Raw genomic sequence first — 18,067 nt, 5'->3', positions numbered from 1 at the left:
TCCTCCATTCCTTTCTTCAAGTTAACACTCCCCCTCAAGCTTGACTTTAGTTGATCCTAAGTCAAGCTTGGAACCTTGAAGAACTTCCTCATTAAAAACCTCACCAAGGAAAACCCTTTGGGACAAAACCTTGATGAGGGAAAAAGAGTAAAGTCTCCAAGGCCTAGGGATTGGCCAGTGAGTCTTTGTGCCTTACCAACAATGTAAGGGACACAAAGACTCTGGATCATGGCCCTCATGTGATGCAAGATAGAACCCACTCTTCTTGCTCATCATCAACACTTCTTGTACTCTTCTTCAGACAGATCTTGGTCTCTCCCCCTTTCACCTAACTTCTTGTTAGGTTGAAGTGTTTGGACACACCAGATCTTCCTTGATAGATACAAGTACCTGATCCATCATTCCACAAGTGTATCAGTCCCCAAGAGATAAACATATCATGAATGTATATAAAGAATAGATAAGGTTTACTCCCTTGTTTAGATGGTGAGGAGTGGCTGCTCTTCACTAGCCACTTGAATCCCTCACTTCTGAAACTCCATCTGATCAGTGAAGCCACTTCAACAGTTAATTCCCGCTTATTCACTAGTTAGGTCAATAAGTTTTAGAGTTACTGTTAGTGTATTTTAGTTAGGATTCAATAGGTTGTTGGAAGAAAGTGTGTGTGTAGCAATAAATGACTTATTATGATATAAAAAGATAGAAAGTGGCCCTGAGTGTAATTGTTTCTTCTAATAACACTTTAAGACAATTTCTACTCCTCACACACTTTTTCTTTTTCCCAACGCACTTTTCACTTCTCCCAACCTATAAAAACCCAACGTTACCCCTGTGTACTATGAAAACCAAATCTACTCAATTGAAACCGAATTAATATTTAACTAAATAACACAAATTTCTTACTTTTTTCTCATTATCTCTTTTCTTTCTCTCTCTCTTTTCGGCCATTGTTGTAGAAGTTTGTTTTGTAAAGATGTAGACGAAGCGATATAAAAGACGACGGAGAAGAAGTAGCTGACCTGCAACGTCTTCACCACTTTTCTATGCCGTCTCCGCCACCGATGTCCGGCGTCTCCGCCAAAAAATCCTATCTTTTTATTCTGATAAAAAAAGTTTGATGTTTCTCGATATTGGTGTTGTTGTTGGTAGCCTTATTGAAGTCTTTTCAATAAATATATTTGTCAAGAAAGATAACGATACGAGAATGTTAGTGTTGAAGCTTAATTTAATTCAGCCACCAATAGAAATCAGAGCAACTCAAAAGACATTTTTTATATTAATTTTAATAATGGATGATAAAATTGTGTTGAAATCTACATTTATAAACGTTAATTCAAATATTGTACGTAGTGTACATGTGGATTTAATACTCTAGTGTACACATATAATTGTCCACATGTACGCTTGTACAATATCCACATGTACGTTTGTCAACATGTACAGATACCCAATATCAAAATGTACAATTGCAAACAATATACATATGTACAAAAATAAATACATAAAACATCATTAGGATACACAATACTGCTACGCATAATAACAATGAAACAAACATTTTCCAGTGTTCCAAATTTAAATACTTGATCACTTTCTTCTCCGCACTGTCTTAAAAAACTATGTTTAAATTCTGAGCATGTTTTTCGTTCACGTTTCTTTTACTTGTTGTGAACGGAAATGTTACACATCACATTTGAGTTGTTAATTTAAGTTGTAAGTTGTATTCTTTTAGATATCATCAAGTATTAATTTTAAAGATACTTAATATACAATACACACGTACATGCTACCACATGGATATGTGGACAAATAAATATGGATGCTTAATCAAAGAACATAGAGTTTCTTTATGCACACGTGTACGCCTCCTATATGATATCCACATGTACACATCAACAATGTGTACTTTTTACATATATCTACATGTGTTCATATGACTAATATTGTATTTAAGAATACAAACCACATCACTGCAACTAAGAGCATATAATGCTTATTTAAATGAAAATTTTGTTATGAATAAGTAAAAAATCTAAATTATACATACCTAACACATTTATGCGGCGTTGACAAGACGAACGCTTTGAACTATAACGCTTTGACCCGCAGTGCCGTATAGTTCAAAGCGGTAATTAGACTAGATGTAAAAGAGTTTTCCGGTGACAGAATAATAAGAGTATTAGACAAAGAGGTTTAATACAATTTGAAGTGGTAATCAAACTCAGACCGTTGGAGAGCATTAATGAGTGAGCGGTGACGATGGCGGAGACAAAACAAAATGAAGAGTTGATTCATATGAGAAGGAAGATAAACTGTGACTTTGACCATGGATGAACAATTCTCTGATTGAAATTTTGGGAATCAGATTGTGGTTATTTGATCGAGATCTGAGACTACGCGTTGGAGGATGAAGGAGATAAGGATTTTGTGGTTATTGAAGTCATCGAGTCTCTATTTGCCTAGATACTTTCTCTGTAATGTCATCTAGCTCCACCAACTCCGTCATCAAATCGATTAAGTTTCTCGGCGTGATTTTTCAACTTTTCTCAGAACAATTTTTAGGTAAACGTGCAAAAGATAAGAAAAAAATATAAAAATGTGTGGTTGAAAACTCTTTAATGCCGTTCTTATCTCTTTCCAATTAAAAAACAATTAAAAATTTAAAAACATTAAACTAAAAAAAAAAGAAATGTTAATAGCAAAGTAAACAACCATAACAAAACTACCTCAGCAGTTGTAACTGACTTATTGGGTAATAAAATCACATAAACTGACTCTAGCTGTAAATTTATCTTAGATCAATGAAACAACCGATAAAATAACAGACTGTAATCAACCAACCTATAAATCATTTGAGAATCGAGATGGCGTGTCTTTTGTTTGGTCTTGTTGTCCTGTCGAACACTTCGTGTTTCTTTGTCATTTTGTTCCTCGGTAAATATGATAAATAATGAGATATTTACGCCTCGAAATGTGAGCCAAGTCTATAACTTTACAAACACACTTGGCCAGTGCCTTGGCTTCCGTTATCTTTTGCGTTCTTCTTCTGCTCCTGCAAGAGCCATGGCTTTTTGCTCGATCTTCTGCCCTCGTATCCCTGTTCGATTCAGACCCAAACCCATTTCTCCTTTCCTCTCAAAGCCTTTGTTTCCCCTCTCTTATAGAGTTTACTCTTCCCTGCAACCTACTCCCTCTACCAAAGGTAATTTCTTTTCTTGTTTTGGTTTATGCCTTCACATGGTACTCAATTGCCACAAGTCTTGCTGTTTCTCAGAACCATGAGTTGTGTTACCAATGCTAAGAAAGATGTTTGGATAACAATCTCGAATTTCCCCTTCTGGTTAGTCTTGTGTCTGAAGAATGGCATGTTTGTTATTATGACAGATGAACTTGGAAGTGTAAGCATTGGGTTTCTGGGTATGGGAATCATGGGTTCTCCTATGGCACAAAACCTCCTCAAAGCTGGGTAACACTTTCTTTGCTATACGTTGAATATAGGAACAGTTTTTAGACTTAAGAGAGAAATGTTACGGGTAACAATACAATTCTCATCAATTTTCTGCTTTGATCTTTTAAGGTGTGATGTGACTGTGTGGAATCGAACTAAGAGCAAATGTGATCCTCTCGTCGGTTTAGGAGCAAAGTAAGAATCTCAATGCTTTTTTTTTTATAAAGAATGATGTGATTTATCTCCAGGTGAGGTTTTAAAGCTTATGTATATGCAAAACCTCTTGCAGATACAAGTCTTCTCCTGAAGAAGTGACTGCAACTTGCGATCTCACATTTGCAATGCTAGCAGATCCTGAAAGTGCAGTGCGTATGTTTCACTTTTGTTTGTTTGTTTTGTTCATCTTCTTCCACTCCATTTAAAAGACAGAAACTATGTTATGCTTTTTGTCAGATCGATGTTGCCTGTGGAAAGAATGGAGCCGTATCTGGAATTAGCTCAGGAAAAGGGTACCATCTCTACTCCTTCCTGAGAGATTTACCACTTCAACTACACTTGATATAATAAAAAATGGGATTTGCCTTGCTAATGCAGGTATGTTGATGTCTCAACCGTTGATGCTGCCTCATCCATCTTAATCAGCAAGCAAATAAAGGACACCGGAGCATTGTTTTTGGAGGTAAAGACTCTTTTTCAAAAATCTATTTTTGGAATCATTGAGATAACTTTTAGCAAATGGGGTTGCTTCATTCACTGAATAATTATTCTCAGGCACCAGTTTCTGGTTCCAAAAAGCCTGCAGAAGATGGTCAGCTGATATTCCTCACTGCAGGTTAGTTAACAGCCTATTCCTCACTGAGCTTGTATAATCTATGCTTCTTATGATCATTTTATACAATTTTATCAGAGTATGTTTTTGTTGCGTTCTGGTTGTCCATGTTAGTCTTGTCTATGCCTTGTAACATGACTAAATGAAATGATATTTAAGTCTACCTGGCGCTTAACAATTTCAGGTGACAAACTACTCTACGAAAAAGCTGCACCTTTCTTAGACATCATGGGAAAGGTACTCTCTTTGTGCTTGTGCTTTGCTTCCAGTTATTCTCTTTTCTGTAAATAAACTACTAGTTTGCATGATATGATTTCAGTCAAGATTCTATTTGGGAGATGTTGGTAATGGAGCAGCAATGAAACTTGTCGTCAACATGATCATGGGAAGGTATATGATTTCACCATCCATGGATTTCATTTCTTGGCAAATTATCAGACTTTCAGTCTCATTCAATCTTGCAGTATGATGGCATCATTTGCCGAGGGAATACTTCTAAGCCAGAAAGTAGGACTTGATCCAAATGTACTAGTCGAGGTAAGTCAAAAACACCATCCTCTCAACAGCAAATTTCCCTCTCTAATTTTGCTATTGACATGAGGAAAAACCACTGCAGGTTGTTTCACAGGGAGCTATCAATGCGCCAATGTACTCGCTTAAAGGTCCTTCAATGATCAAGTCAGTGTACCCTACGGCTTTTCCATTGAAGCACCAGCAGAAGGTTTGTACTTTGTAAAGTAGTGTTATCTCATTCTTGAGAACTCTCACAAAGACTCACCATTTGTTTATGCGTGTGATATAGGATATGAGACTCGCACTGGGACTAGCTGAGTCCGTGTCTCAGTCTACTCCAATTGCAGCAGCAGCAAACGAGCTTTACAAAGTTGCCAAGTCTTACGGTTTGAGCGATGAAGACTTCTCTGCGGTTATTGAAGCACTGAAAGCTGCAAGATCTCAACAAAGCTAAGCTGCTTAAAAGATTTGTTCTTTCATTTGCAGTTGTACCTGAACTAAAGAGAGTTTTTCTTTGTTGTAGTATGTAAAGATGTCAACTTTACTGTTAAAAGCGTCAACACAAAATTCAACCTTTGATCTCCTGATGTGTTGACTAAAAAGCTATAAAGAATTGTTTGACCAACGTTGACCACATTAGAAACGTTGTCGTTTTCGTATATTCCGATGATTAAGTTGATAACGCCGAATCAAAAAAAATAATTTTGTTCAAAAGAAAAACTTCTCGTCTGGGCTTGAAGTTCAAAACTTTGAACGTTTTTGATGCCATCGGAACTCTAGATTCTAAGAATCTGAATCGTAGAAAAAAAAAAAAATTTACTTGTTATTGTTTGGGTTTCATCGGGAGAAGGAGAAAGTTTAGGTTTTTGTGTGTGTGTTTGATTCATCTGCAGTGATCGATGGATTATAACTCAGGTCGTGGTTATGGTGATGACTCTTACCATCGTCACCTACAAGAGGAACAGCTACCACCGTCTGATTATGTAGTGGAGACTGTTGATGATCGGAGTAACGGTGGTGCTGCAGCTGTAGATACTGGTGGGATGCAGATGAAGCCATCTAGTGTCCATCGTCACTCTTCTTCGTCCATGTGTTCTCCTGGGTTAGTGCTTTTTTTTTGTTTTGTTCATGTCTTAGGATTTTGATGGAAAGTGTTGTTGTGTTAGGAAACTATTCGTTGGTGGAGTTTCTTGGGAAACAACTGAAGGTAAACATGTTTCTGTTGTGTCTTTTTCACTGTCTGAATTGAGCTTAACATGAATGATTTGTCTTAAATTCTTATCACGTTGGAAGACTCAAAAGGTCTCTCTTGTTCTGTTGGTTTATTTTTTTTCTTTGCGTTTTGATTCCACTTTTGATATCCAGAAAATTTTGGGAAGTACTTTGAGAAGTTTGGAGAAGTTGTAGACTCTGTGATCATGAGAGATAGAATGACTGGAAAGCCAAGGGGGTTTGGGTTTGTGACTTTTGCTGATTCAGCTGTTGCAGAGAAAGTTTTGGAGGAAGAAGAGCATGTAATAGATGACCGGAAGGTAGTTATCACCTAAAGTTTCTCATTTCATAACTTGTTGGATGATTTAGTTAATTCCGCCATTTATATATTAGGTTGACCTGAAAAGGACAGTTCCTAGAGGAGACAGGGATACTGATACCAAAGCAGTATCAAAAACTAGGAAAATCTTTGTTGGTGGCCTTCCACCATTTTTGGAAGAAGGTAAGAGTTTCTATGGTCTGTATGTGGTTGTTTACTGTAGCTGTTAATGTGGCTTTTCGTATTTGTAGATGAGCTGAAGAAGTATTTCTGTGTATATGGTGACATAATTGAGCATCAGATCGTGTACGACCACCACACTGGAAGGTCAAGAGGGTTCGGTTTTGTAACTTTTCTGGCTGAAGATTCTGTGGACAGACTTTTCTCCGATGGTAAAGTCCATGAGCTCGGTGACAAACAGGTAACCTTCTCTTTTACCTCTTTTGTTTTCAAATTTAAGCTAAAGAACCGTAGTTACTAGTTAGTGATCGTAAGCATTGATGATGACTCAATAGGTCGATATAAAGAGGGCTGAACCAAAGAGAGCCGGGAGAGATAACAGCTTTCGCTCCTATGGTGCTAGTGGCAAGTATGATCAGGAAGATTGTTATGGTGGGAATGCAAATGAAGATTACAATATGTATGGTGGTTATGGCGGTTATGGAGCCTACGCCGGGAACTCCATGGTTAATGCCGCCGCTGGATTTTATGGTTACGGTGGTGGGTATGGCTATGGTTATGGTTATGGCTATGGAGGCCAAATGTTTAACCCTGGCTATGGAGCTGGCGGTTATAGCCATATGGGTGGTGGCTATGGTGTTGCTGCGGCAGCTGCTTATGGAGGTGGGAAAGCTCATGGAGACGGCAACAGTGGCTCAAGTAGTGGCAGAGGAAATGGGAGCAATGGTATAGGGCCAGGTCGATACCATCCTTATCAGAAGTAAGAACTTCACGCTGTTGCAGAGACTTTGTAAAAAGACTTTTTTTTTGGTTTTAGTTTTTGAGGAACAGTTAAGACTTGCGAGATAGATTGGGATACTTGTAACCAATTCTTCACATTCAACTGCTGTGAGGGTGGGGGCTGCTTGATGCCAAGCATGTTTAATTACAAAAGGTGTTAAACGTTATAGTTGGTATTGAGATTATTTCATAAATTTGAAAGTAATGTACGAGTATGATTGAACTTAGAACTGTTATAGTACAATCTCAGAAAGATATCGTTATGCACACCATTATCTTTGACTTCGACGCTGATCTGTGTGACCATGAACCAATTGGTGGGTGTTCTAGAATTGTGTGCGATCTTCAGTGCTAGATTAAACGTTTCAAGGCTGAACTCAACTTGGTTCTGCAGCAGCTAGACATTTCTCGGTAGTACAGGACAGGCAATAGCGTTCTTTAGCTTTGCCTACGATCATCATTTAGCACATCAAAGATAACGCCGTGGATTATCAGAACCTGCAATACTCTTCACTTTTGAGACTAGTTTGATAAAGGTCTGTAGCATTGCTGATAAGTTCTGTAGATTTGGTTTTGTTTCTTCTGCATCTTCTCAGTCTGTGCGGGATATACTCATCTATTACGCTGTCCATAAGTCATGATCATCCTCGTAACGGTGTCCATCGTGTGTAGTAGGGCCTTTCTTCCACATATGACTTACCAAATCCTCAAGAACCGGGTAGACGCTCGCAAACTCGCTCTGTACTGATGATCCTGACGAGAATTTGTAGACTTTCTTCTTTAACTCAATCCAACTGCTTCCAGATAGTTTCTTAAGATCCTTTTTCTTCGCCAAAGCCCTAACCTTTGCAGAATCTTCCCATCTTCCGCTAGCAGAGTAAGTGTTAGACAGCAACATATAGCTTCCAGTCTTCTCCGGTTCAAGATCAAAAAGCTGTGATGCTATATTCTCTGCGATGTACATGTCTTTGTGCATCCGGCAAGAATTTAATAGAGCTCCTAACACACAGACGTTAGGCTCCATAGGCATGCTCTTCACAATCTCGCTAGCTTCTTTTAAAAATCCTACACGGCCAAGGAGGTCAACAATACATGCATAGTGCTCTTGTTGTGGCTCTATTCCAAATCTGTTGCTCATCGAACTGAAAATCTCGCGTCCCTTTTCAACAAGCCCTGCGTGACTACAAGCTGAAAGAACAGCTACCAAAGCAATTCCATCAGGATGTAACCCGGATTTTATCATTCTGTCGAACATACTCAGAGCTTTCTCACCAAACCCATGCATACCATAACCTTTGATCATCGAGTTCCATGAGATCAAATCCTTGTCCCTAATTGCTTCAAATACTTGATTCCCTTCACCGAGTGACCCACACTTGCTGTACATATTCACCAATGCATTCTGAACCAGAATGTTATCGCTCATCGAGGTTCTAATCACATGTCCATGGATCTCTTTCCCCAGATTCAAAGCTGGAAGCTCCGCACAGATGGATAGTATACAACAAATCGTCACCGAATTAGACAAAACTTTCGAAAACTGCATTCGCCGGAAATATTCAAGCGAATCATCTCCTCTTCCTTGCACGTTACACCCCTTGATAATCGAAGTCCAAGTAACTACATTAGCCTTGACGTTGCAAAAGCCATTCATCTCCTCCAACTCAGTAAACAACGAGAGCGCCTCATCGAGTTTGCCAGCATCCACGAACGAAGTTATCAAAGCATTCCAGCTCTCTATACCTTTGTTCCTTATCTTCCTAAACAACTGCTCAGCTTCTTTAACCCTCCCTTGCTTCCCGTACACGTACGTCAACGCGTTCTTCGATGGCAAATACTCTTCAAACCCGCCTTTTACAACAAACCCATGAACTTTCTCAGCATTACCGAACGCTCCCAACTCAGCGCACACGGAGAAGAAAACAGCAAGAGCTTCGCCACTAACTACATTCACACTCATCCTCATAACATCAAAATATTTGATCACATCTTCAAGCTTCCCACATTGAGAATGACAAGATAAAACCGAAGTCCAAGTCACTTCGTCCGGTACAAACTCTTCGCGTTGCATCCATTCAAAGACCCTAACAGCACTTCCACAATCATGCTCTCGAGAAAAACCTGCAATCATGACGTTCCACGATATTCGGTTTCTCACAGGCATTTCAACGAACAGCTTGAGTGCATCTCCCATCCTTCCCGCCTTTGGATACAGTGCAAGCAACTCGTTCACTACATGGAGATTCTCTAGCAAACCAATCTTAATCACATGACTATGCAAAGCCCTGCACAAACCAAAACGACTTGAGTAACGACAAGCTCGAAGGATCAAGGGTAAGATAAACCCGTCCCCTGTGAGACCTCGTTCACGCATTGCATCGTAGAGCTCAAGAGCGTTCTCGTGTTGTCCGTGAGAGACGTTGGATTTTAAAATCGAGTTCCATAAACGCAAATCCGAGTACAGAACAAGCGGAACAGTGTCGAACACGTTACGGGCATCGTTGAGGAGACCAAACCGGGTGTAAACCGAGACGATTTTCGCAGCTAGTGACCCGGAACGGTAGATTAAATCGGATAGAAGTACTTGGGCGTGAACTTGCTGGCATTGCTGAGCTGTCACGCTTGATTCAAGAACGTGGTCGAAGTAACGGAAGAGGGATTGGTGATCGTTATCAGTCGTAAGTGACCAGCATGAGGAAACCGAAACGATCCTCTGAGAAGAAGAGGTTGGTGTGTATGCACCCGGAGAGGTGTGGAAGCAACGATTGCGAAGACGCGGAGGGATTTCTTGAAGACGAAATCGCCAGAAAGAAGGGTGGACCATCAAGTCGAAGAGGGAAACCAAAGGAATTTTTTTTTGTAAAATTTAAAGTTGTGATGAGAACTTGCATGCTGGACACGTTAAAATTAGGCTAAATACCCCTCCATCGTTTGATAGATGCATGTTTTTGAAATAATTTTTTTTTTCTCAAAAGATATATTTTTGAATTTTTAATATATTCATTATTAACCAATAATGATTAATTGTAAACTCCAAAAAAAATAAATTAGTTGTGTTCCATTTTTTGAATTTTTATTGGTTTAAAATTATATAAAATATATAATCACAAAAAACTATACATTTATAACTAAAATTTAGTATGTGTGAAAATTCTAAAAATGAATTATTTTGAAAATTTTGAAACAAAGGGTCTATCTTATTACATCCTTCCATTAAGTAAAAGTGATTTTTTAGGTAAGTGAATTAAGCATAAGTCATAACCAAAACACAATTAAATAGCACGAGGAGTTTTATTATTAGCCAAGGCGTTTGTGAGTGACTGATAAAAGTCAAACTTGGACATCTAATAGCATGTGGTGGTCACATGTTTTTTCTCCAGTTCTGTGACAATTATCATTTTGATTCTACACACTTATTAACATTATAATTGTAGAAATAAGTTTTTTACTATCTGCCGCTTATATGAAAGTTCTCATTATCTTAGCCGTTTAAATATATAATTTTTGGTTGAAATTTGATATTTATTGATCAACAGCACATTTAACTCAATATAATACCTATATGGATATAATGGATTTTTACTTTTACGATATGGAAAAGGAATAAAATGCCAAAATGGCATATCCATCGTATGAGAGTGAGACTAATTTTGGAGAAAGAAAATAAAGATCATATGTTCTATTAGCGTATAAAGCTTACTGCAAAAAAAGTAACACCAATCTTCACTTCTATAAATGATTTGTTTTTAACATGTTGCATATTTCTCTTTGTGTAATAATTTGTATTTTGTTGCTTTGTATACAATTCTATAACTCCATTGGTACGTTGGTATATTAATAAAAATCTATTTAGACGTTAAAAAAATAATACCTATATGGAAGAATAAGAAAATATAGTTGTGTGGAAAACTGATATTTTTTGTTGTTGCCACCATGGATTTTATACTTTTACAACTAAAATAGTCTCATCTTTTTGTGTGGAGATATTCACTAAAATCTTATGAATAGAAATTTTAGGCTGGGTTTATAGTTTCTATAAACCTAAAATATTTACTAAAACATTGTCACTGGTCAATAAGATAAATTCTTCTCGCACTTTTATGTGCACTTTCGGATATTATATTCATAACTGATTAAACTAACCAACTTAAAATAAAAATTGGTTTTCTGAGTTGAAATAAGAGGATTTTGCAACTGCTTTATTTTTTATATATTATTTTGTGGAAAACAAACAAATTCCATCACATGTTAGTCGTCGTTTTACACCATAACACCTAATCTCCTTTTTGTTGTTGATAATTACATAAGACCTGCTTTTCAATCATGATTCATCGTAGCTTTGCTTGTGCTTGTTAAAGTTGAATCGAACATATTCACCGACACCTTCTAGACCTTATCAGTTACTTCGTGCCCACATTTTATTAATAAAAATACACCACCCAACAGACCTTGAGATTAATAATAGAAACCAATTATATGAATGTAAATTCATAGTGAAGCAATAGTTGATAGGTTCTTAATAAGGGTATGTTATGAGTATATTCTCTCATACACACATGGACCACATGGCTGGCTCAATTAATTGACAACAACTGAGAGTAGCCAGATTAAAGGTCTACTTAAGAGATTATGAGGAGGTTACATGAAAAAGACACATTTCGTTTTTTTTTTACAGTAAAAAGATACATTATGGTTTTAACACACTTTACTTGTAAGGTTTCGTAGATTCGAGATCAAAATACCTATGTCTTATTTTTAGAAAGAAGCAATGATTAAACTAGTTATTTCCTTTTATGTTAATAAATTAAACGGTGCGTTTTGTTAGGATATGGTGGTTACAAAGTCGTGGATAGGAAATAATGGTTAGGCTTAGGACGCATTTTTATTGTTGTGGACGTGATTGTTGTGGTTAGGGTACAAAAGATACAAAGTTTCTAGCACATATAGTATGAATGTGATATAGTGAATATGTCAAATAACTTAATTTGGTAAGCATACATAATGTTTGATAATATAAAAGACATAGAAACCGCATATATTACAAAAGCATACATAATGTTTGGGAAGGTGATGTATGGACAGGCGTGATGTTTCCAAGTCAGTAACCACGAACTTCACATCCATAACCACACAACCTCATTTACAGTATCTATCGTCACCACAGTCTCCACCTCCGTATCCACTTTCGTATCCATCGCCTCTGTATCCATAACCACCATGGCCTCCACTCCGGTGTCAACCACCATCTCCACCTCCGTATCCCCCCTACTCTTCCGTCTTCCACCTCCACCGTATCCACCACCATCTCTTCATCTCGAGCAACCACCTTAGTATCCACCATCTTCATATCCATAACCACCTTCCTAAGTCACCATAATTAGTCTCGTCGGAACTCAGATCTCCTCAGTGACTCCACCACAATCCCAGATCTCCGCTCAAGCTTCAAAAGCTCACTGCTTTCAACTTCAGTCTCATTTCGAACCTTCTTGATGGATTAATTGCCTTAGTCACCGGAGCTGGATTTTGGAATTCGCTCTCCTCTGTGACTTCACTAAACTCTCCAAATCTCCTCCGTTCAAGTCCATAAAGCTTGAATCTGGTTCTAGTAATAGCCATGGTAGCTACAACCATCTTCTCCTCCACCACCAATTTCTTCCTATCTAAATCCTCACTGGCCTTTGTCCCTTCTGTCCCTGACCACCTCCTCTGTCAGCTCCACACAATCCACACCACCATCAACCACCTCACAAACCACCAGCAAGAAAAGTCCATTTCAACTGCTTCCAGCCTTCCATCGTCTCCTCCTCCGCGTCGTAAGATCTCTTCATCTACTCTAAGTTATCTTCATAGCTTATGCTTGACATAACGACCCTGACCTCTACAAGTACATGGACTACACTCCTTTATCTCTTTGCCCTTCTGATTTGGTTAAGCTCATCCTCCGTGGCTGCCACACACGCTATCGTTGCTTCTCGTGTACGCTGCGTAATTCTACAGACATGAAACCACGACAATTAGTTTCGGTGAGAGACATGTCATGTGATGGAGGAGGAGCCTGAATCTTGGTGAAAGACAAAAAACCGGTGGATTTTTGGAATCTGAAATCGAGAAACGAATAAGAAGATAAATTGTTATGTTTTTCTCTTAACTTTTTCATTATTTTTTTTTTTTTAATTTGGTTTAGAAGAAACTAGAGATGGTCTAATACAAGGATAGTAAAACTTTTTCGCAGCTGAAAAGTGTGTCGAGTATTCAATGTGTCTTTGAGTGTAAATGATATGGTTAAATGTGTCTTTGGTTGTAATTTTCTCAGAGATTAATTGTCCAAAGTTATAGACTTATAGTAGTGGTCACCTCACTTGCATTATTACCACATTAATTAAGGATGGCGTTTTCTTCTCGCATTTCTCTTGTTCATGATCACCTCTCTTAATCAAATTCGAACAGTAACGATAGCTATATTCAACTGATTAAACTTGTTTTGTATAACAAATCAAACAATTTTCACAAAACAATAGAGAACAGTGAAGCTCAGACTGAACACAACAAATATATTATACCTCATTTACATAAACCAAAAAAAAAAAGTCTTACGGGAATCGAAGAGCTGTATATGAAATCAAATTAAGAAGAAACGAAAATTGAAACAATGGAAAGATGAAAAAAAAACTACGAACGTGAATTACATTTCCTTTTTTACCCAGCGGTTAAAAAGTGAATTTCCAGATCTTGATCCTAAGATCAACCTTACACTTAGCGGCGGAGGTAGCAGCCGTCGTCGCCTTCTTCCCGGACGGAGCCGCCGCTTTAATCCCTTCGCAAGTAACCCTAATCCCCGACTTAGGACTTTTCACAGACCCCATCTTCACCTTCACCTTCGTATCAAGCACAATCTTAATCGCCACCGCTTTCTTCGCCTTCAGCTCTCCCTTAAGCTTCCCCGCCGACAGCTCATCAAGATCTCCCGGGGGACTCCCGATCGTCGATTTCAGCAGAGTCGTGTTCTTCTTCCCGTGGACAAACGACGGGATCGAGCCTTTGCCGATGACGACGTCATCGTCTCCTGGAGAGGTTTTGTAGACCGTGATGTCGGTGACGTCGTAGTTGAACCCGACGTTTTTGTTCGGGTTCTTGGCGATGACGGAGAGGGATATGGCGGTGGTGAGGTGGTTGGCGGAGGTGAAGTTGAGAGAGGAGACTTTGAGGGAAGAGACGGTGAAGCTCGGTTGTCGAGGACGGTAGATTAGGTACACGACGGCGGACGCGGCGGCGGCGAGGAGGATCAGGAGGATGATCACGAAAGTCGTCCAGCAGCAGCAGCGGCAGCAGCATCCGCGGCTATGCGTGCGGCGGCGGGAGGCTGGTTGACGGTAAGCGGGGCGGTTTGCGTTGTAGAGCTGAGCTTTATTCGCCGGGAAAGTTGGGTTGGCGGTGGCTGCTGCGCCGGGAGGTTTCGACGCCGGGTAAACTCTGTCGTCTGTCATGTCGGAGATTCAAAGAGAAGAGAGAGAGAGATGAAAAGAGTGGTTGAAATGTAATGGCGTTTTAAATGGTTGTGGGAGAGTTACAGTGAAGCTTTTGAAGCTTTTTCTTCTAATGGCTGATTAGTTTAATAATGAAAGTGGTGGAGAATGAGAGAGTAAGCGATGGAAAAAGAGACGGAGACCGACAAAGAGAGTGACAGCTCAACGCGGGAAGATGGTGCTTACGCGCGTCGCATGAGCGCGTTCGTGTCACGCTTTTCAAGAGTAAGTAAACGGTGCTAAAAAGTCACGAGGGCTCCGGTTGTGTTATAAATCATATCGTGGATGTCCATAACCGGTTCAGCTCATAACTGGTCCAGTGTTAGAGAGAGAAAAAGTCGACCGTAAGGAGAGAGAGAAAGAGTCGACCGTGAGGAGAGAGAGAGAAAAAATCGGCATCTTGCCTTTTTTATTAGATTATGATTTGTACTCTTTCCATATTTGTATTTTATTTCTTCAGTCTTTCCATTATTCTATGACCGTGTAATTCCCTATATATAAAGGGCTTCTTATGTTTATGAATAATACAAAAACATAGATTATATTCTCTAGTTTTACAACACCATAGAATATAAATCCCTAAGCTAAAACAAACCGCCTAAAACCCTAATTCTAATCGGCGAACATCCTTACCGGCAACCATCCTAATCCCGATCGCGAAACCTTACATCCCGATCCTTGTTTGCAATCTGTTCCCGATCAGCTTCAGCTCAAGGCGTTCCTGACCCTAGCTCGGACGATCTCGGCTTGTTCAACCTCAGCTCGCAAACAAGACGATCTCAGACAGCTCGCGGACAGCTCACAACACGTTATCGCGACCCGATCAGCACGTTGGACAGCTCGCGTTCCCGATCTCAGCAATCAGACAGCTCGCGACAACATCAGCTCGCGTTCCGATCAGTTCTAGCTTGCGGGTCATCTCTTTGGTGGTCCATTCAACCCTACTTGAGGTTAAGGTAATTCGAAACCTTAAAGAGAACCCATAATCGAATTTGATTGTTTGATAAGAATCGAAACCATAAAAACTACAAACCCTAATAGTATGATCTAATGTTGAAATCAAAACCATAGGGTAATAGATCAAAACCCCAATGAGTAAATCGAAGCTCATAATCATAAGTTTGTTACCCCAAAGCCTAATCGAGATTGATTGTTTGATCAATTAAAATCGAAACCTTAATGGTTTTGAATCTCAAAACCCCAATGATCTAAGATCAAAATCGAAACCCTAATATCCATGATCCTAGCCGCATACATGCTTATTGCATGAATGCATGAAATCGATTTTATTTAAAACCCTAATATTAACACATTCGATTTTATAAACCCTAATTCGAAATCAAATTGATTGATTGAATGAATTAAAATCGAAACTCCAATCTAATGCTTTGAATCGAAATTGATTGTTTAAATGATTGTATGTTTGGATATAGTATGATAGCATTGATTAATTAAAACCGTATTGAATTTGATCACATAGTAATCGATTGCTAGGATTGATAATCTCATTCTTGAATTTGGTTGTTTGAATTTATAAAACCGATTGAATGATTTTCAAATTGAAGTCGTATTGATTGTTTGATCGAAACCCTAATGTCTTGAAATTAAAATCAAATACTATTTTGTTTGATTGATTAAAGCTGAATGCTTGAATTTAAATAAAAATCGCTTGCTAGGTTAAATGATTTATGCATTCTCATCTTGATAATGATCCGGCTAGTATTGATAGTTTTCATACATTCTCGAATGAACCCTAATTGTTGCATTGCTCGACTATTTAATTGCAATTACACATTGAACTCTTAGAAAACCGTTTGCTAAGATTGAAAACGAATGACCATTGTATTGATTGCATTGAAACCGTTTGCTAAGATTGTAGCCGTGCGGCTCGTTTGCATCATGCATGCATAATAGTATGAACTGATTGCATATAAAATCTGAATGCTAAGATTGAACATGCATGCATCATATACAAATGACCTATTTCCATCATACCTAGAATCCAGATTGCTTGAGCATATTGATTGCATTTGCTTGAACACTTTTAAATCTAAATTATGAAACATATGATTTCAGATGTCGAAAATCAACAACTTGGATTTTACTGCCTTAAGTCTCTTTGGAGATAATTACCTGCAACGGGCACTTGATGCTAAGATCATCTTAAAATCCAAGGGACTCGGTGAATGTATCACCGAGGGAAATAATGCAAGTGAGAAAGATAGATACAATGCGATATTAATTATACGCCATCATCTTATTGAGAGTCTCAAAGATCAGTATTTGACTATTGAGAATCCTCTAGACCTTTGGACAGAGTTGAAAACGAGATATGATCACCATAGAACGGTGTTATTACCAAAGGCTATGTATGATTGGAGGAATCTCATAATCCAGGACTTCAAGTCCGTGGACGAGTATAACTCGGCTCTGTTTAAAATAGTTTCAAAATTGAAACTGTCTGGTGATGATATAAAAGATAAGGATATGCTTGAGAAAACTTTTTCCACCTTCCACCAAGCAATGTGTTGTTACAACAACAGTACTGTGAGAAGGGTTTCACAACTTATGCTAATCTGATCTCCTGTCTCTTGCTCGCTGAGCAGAACAATGAACTGTTGATGAGAAACAGTGAATTGAGACCTCCTGGAACAAACCCATTACCTGAGGCACATGCGACCGTAGGGGCTAAGAAAGAGTCGAACCATGTCCAGAGTGATAGCCAACACAGCCGTGGTCGTGGAAAATGACATAGACGTGGTGGTCAAGACCGAAACTCGTTTGGTCGAGGCAAAGGCAACTCATATGGATGTGGCTCCTATGGAGGCCGTGGACATGGCCGAGGCCATGGTACATCTTTCAAGCCACAAAACTCGACCAAATCCGTGTGCCATAGATGTGGTATGGATAATCATTGGGCTAAGACATGTAAGACTCCCAAACATCTCGTTGACCTCTACCAAGAGAGTTTGAAAGGGAAGAATCCAGAAGCTCATATGCCTTATCAAGATGGTGAAGATGATTTCAATCATGAACGAGACGATCTTATGGAATATGAAACTTCAGATTGTGTAAAAGAATGAAGTTGAATTCAACATCTATGTTTTCGTGTTCTTTGCTTTATGTTTTCTATGTTTTGATTGCTTTGAACTTATTTTATTAATGAATGAAAGTTTTTATATGAAGTCTCTAAAGTATCATTCCATGTATAGCCAGTCTCATAGAGGGCTACAGCCAGGCTAACATCATGTTGCCTAAGGGTA

The 18,067-nt window shown here is 38.7% G+C and overlaps 4 protein-coding genes across 4 annotated transcripts; 2 read left to right on the top strand and 2 right to left on the bottom strand.

The window, feature by feature from the left end:
- The first annotated feature begins 2,963 nt into the window (after positions 1 to 2,963).
- Positions 2,964 to 5,419, top strand: LOC106295360 (glyoxylate/succinic semialdehyde reductase 2, chloroplastic). The gene is made up of 12 exons (XM_013731243.1): positions 2,964 to 3,202; positions 3,385 to 3,466; positions 3,578 to 3,643; positions 3,738 to 3,813; positions 3,902 to 3,957; positions 4,043 to 4,127; positions 4,220 to 4,280; positions 4,462 to 4,514; positions 4,597 to 4,667; positions 4,742 to 4,814; positions 4,894 to 4,998; positions 5,080 to 5,419. The coding sequence occupies exons 1-12, from the start codon at positions 3,064 to 3,066 to the stop codon at positions 5,242 to 5,244; spliced, it is 1,032 nt and encodes a 343-aa protein (XP_013586697.1). The 5' UTR covers positions 2,964 to 3,063; the 3' UTR covers positions 5,245 to 5,419.
- Positions 5,420 to 5,689: 270 nt separating this feature from the next.
- Positions 5,690 to 7,486, top strand: LOC106295361 (heterogeneous nuclear ribonucleoprotein 1). The gene is made up of 6 exons (XM_013731244.1): positions 5,690 to 5,892; positions 5,957 to 5,997; positions 6,156 to 6,322; positions 6,396 to 6,504; positions 6,573 to 6,742; positions 6,837 to 7,486. Exons 1-6 carry the CDS (start codon positions 5,690 to 5,692, stop codon positions 7,263 to 7,265), a joined length of 1,119 nt encoding a protein of 372 aa, XP_013586698.1. The 3' UTR covers positions 7,266 to 7,486.
- Positions 7,312 to 10,152, bottom strand: LOC106295359 (putative pentatricopeptide repeat-containing protein At1g17630). Its single transcript, XM_013731242.1, has one exon. It carries the CDS (start codon positions 10,103 to 10,105, stop codon positions 7,901 to 7,903), a length of 2,205 nt encoding a protein of 734 aa, XP_013586696.1. The 5' UTR covers positions 10,106 to 10,152; the 3' UTR covers positions 7,312 to 7,900.
- Positions 10,153 to 13,812: 3,660 nt separating this feature from the next.
- LOC106343694 (protein YLS9) lies at positions 13,813 to 14,919 on the bottom strand. Its single transcript, XM_013782981.1, has one exon. It carries the CDS (start codon positions 14,763 to 14,765, stop codon positions 13,989 to 13,991), a length of 777 nt encoding a protein of 258 aa, XP_013638435.1. The 5' UTR covers positions 14,766 to 14,919; the 3' UTR covers positions 13,813 to 13,988.
- Positions 14,920 to 18,067: the final 3,148 nt, after the last annotated feature.

Source organism: Brassica oleracea, chromosome C5 (genome assembly GCF_000695525.1).
Source record: "Brassica oleracea var. oleracea cultivar TO1000 chromosome C5, BOL, whole genome shotgun sequence".
Classification (NCBI taxonomy): Eukaryota; Viridiplantae; Streptophyta; class Magnoliopsida; order Brassicales; family Brassicaceae; genus Brassica; species Brassica oleracea.
The sequence above is the reverse complement of the archived record's forward strand: the minus strand, read 5'-3'. Positions and strand labels throughout refer to the sequence as shown.

What these genes read in the sequence shown, in the direction of transcription:
- LOC106295360 (XM_013731243.1), top strand. Translation starts at nt 3,064, where the DNA reads ATGGCTTTTTGCTCGATCTTCTGCCCTCGTATCCCTGTTCGATTCAGA. An exon ending in GCTGATATTCCTCACTGCAG is followed by an intron (nt 4,281 to 4,461) that starts GTTAGTTAACAG and finishes TAACAATTTCAG; the next exon opens with GTGACAAACTACTCTACGAA. An exon ending in CATTGAAGCACCAGCAGAAG is followed by an intron (nt 4,999 to 5,079) that starts GTTTGTACTTTG and finishes CGTGTGATATAG; the next exon opens with GATATGAGACTCGCACTGGG.
- LOC106295361 (XM_013731244.1), top strand. Translation starts at nt 5,690, where the DNA reads ATGGATTATAACTCAGGTCGTGGTTATGGTGATGACTCTTACCATCGT. An exon ending in TTCTTGGGAAACAACTGAAG is followed by an intron (nt 5,998 to 6,155) that starts GTAAACATGTTT and finishes TTTGATATCCAG; the next exon opens with AAAATTTTGGGAAGTACTTT. An exon ending in ATGTAATAGATGACCGGAAG is followed by an intron (nt 6,323 to 6,395) that starts GTAGTTATCACC and finishes TTTATATATTAG; the next exon opens with GTTGACCTGAAAAGGACAGT.
- LOC106295359 (XM_013731242.1), bottom strand. Translation starts at nt 10,105, where the DNA reads ATGGTCCACCCTTCTTTCTGGCGATTTCGTCTTCAAGAAATCCCTCCG.
- LOC106343694 (XM_013782981.1), bottom strand. Translation starts at nt 14,765, where the DNA reads ATGACAGACGACAGAGTTTACCCGGCGTCGAAACCTCCCGGCGCAGCA.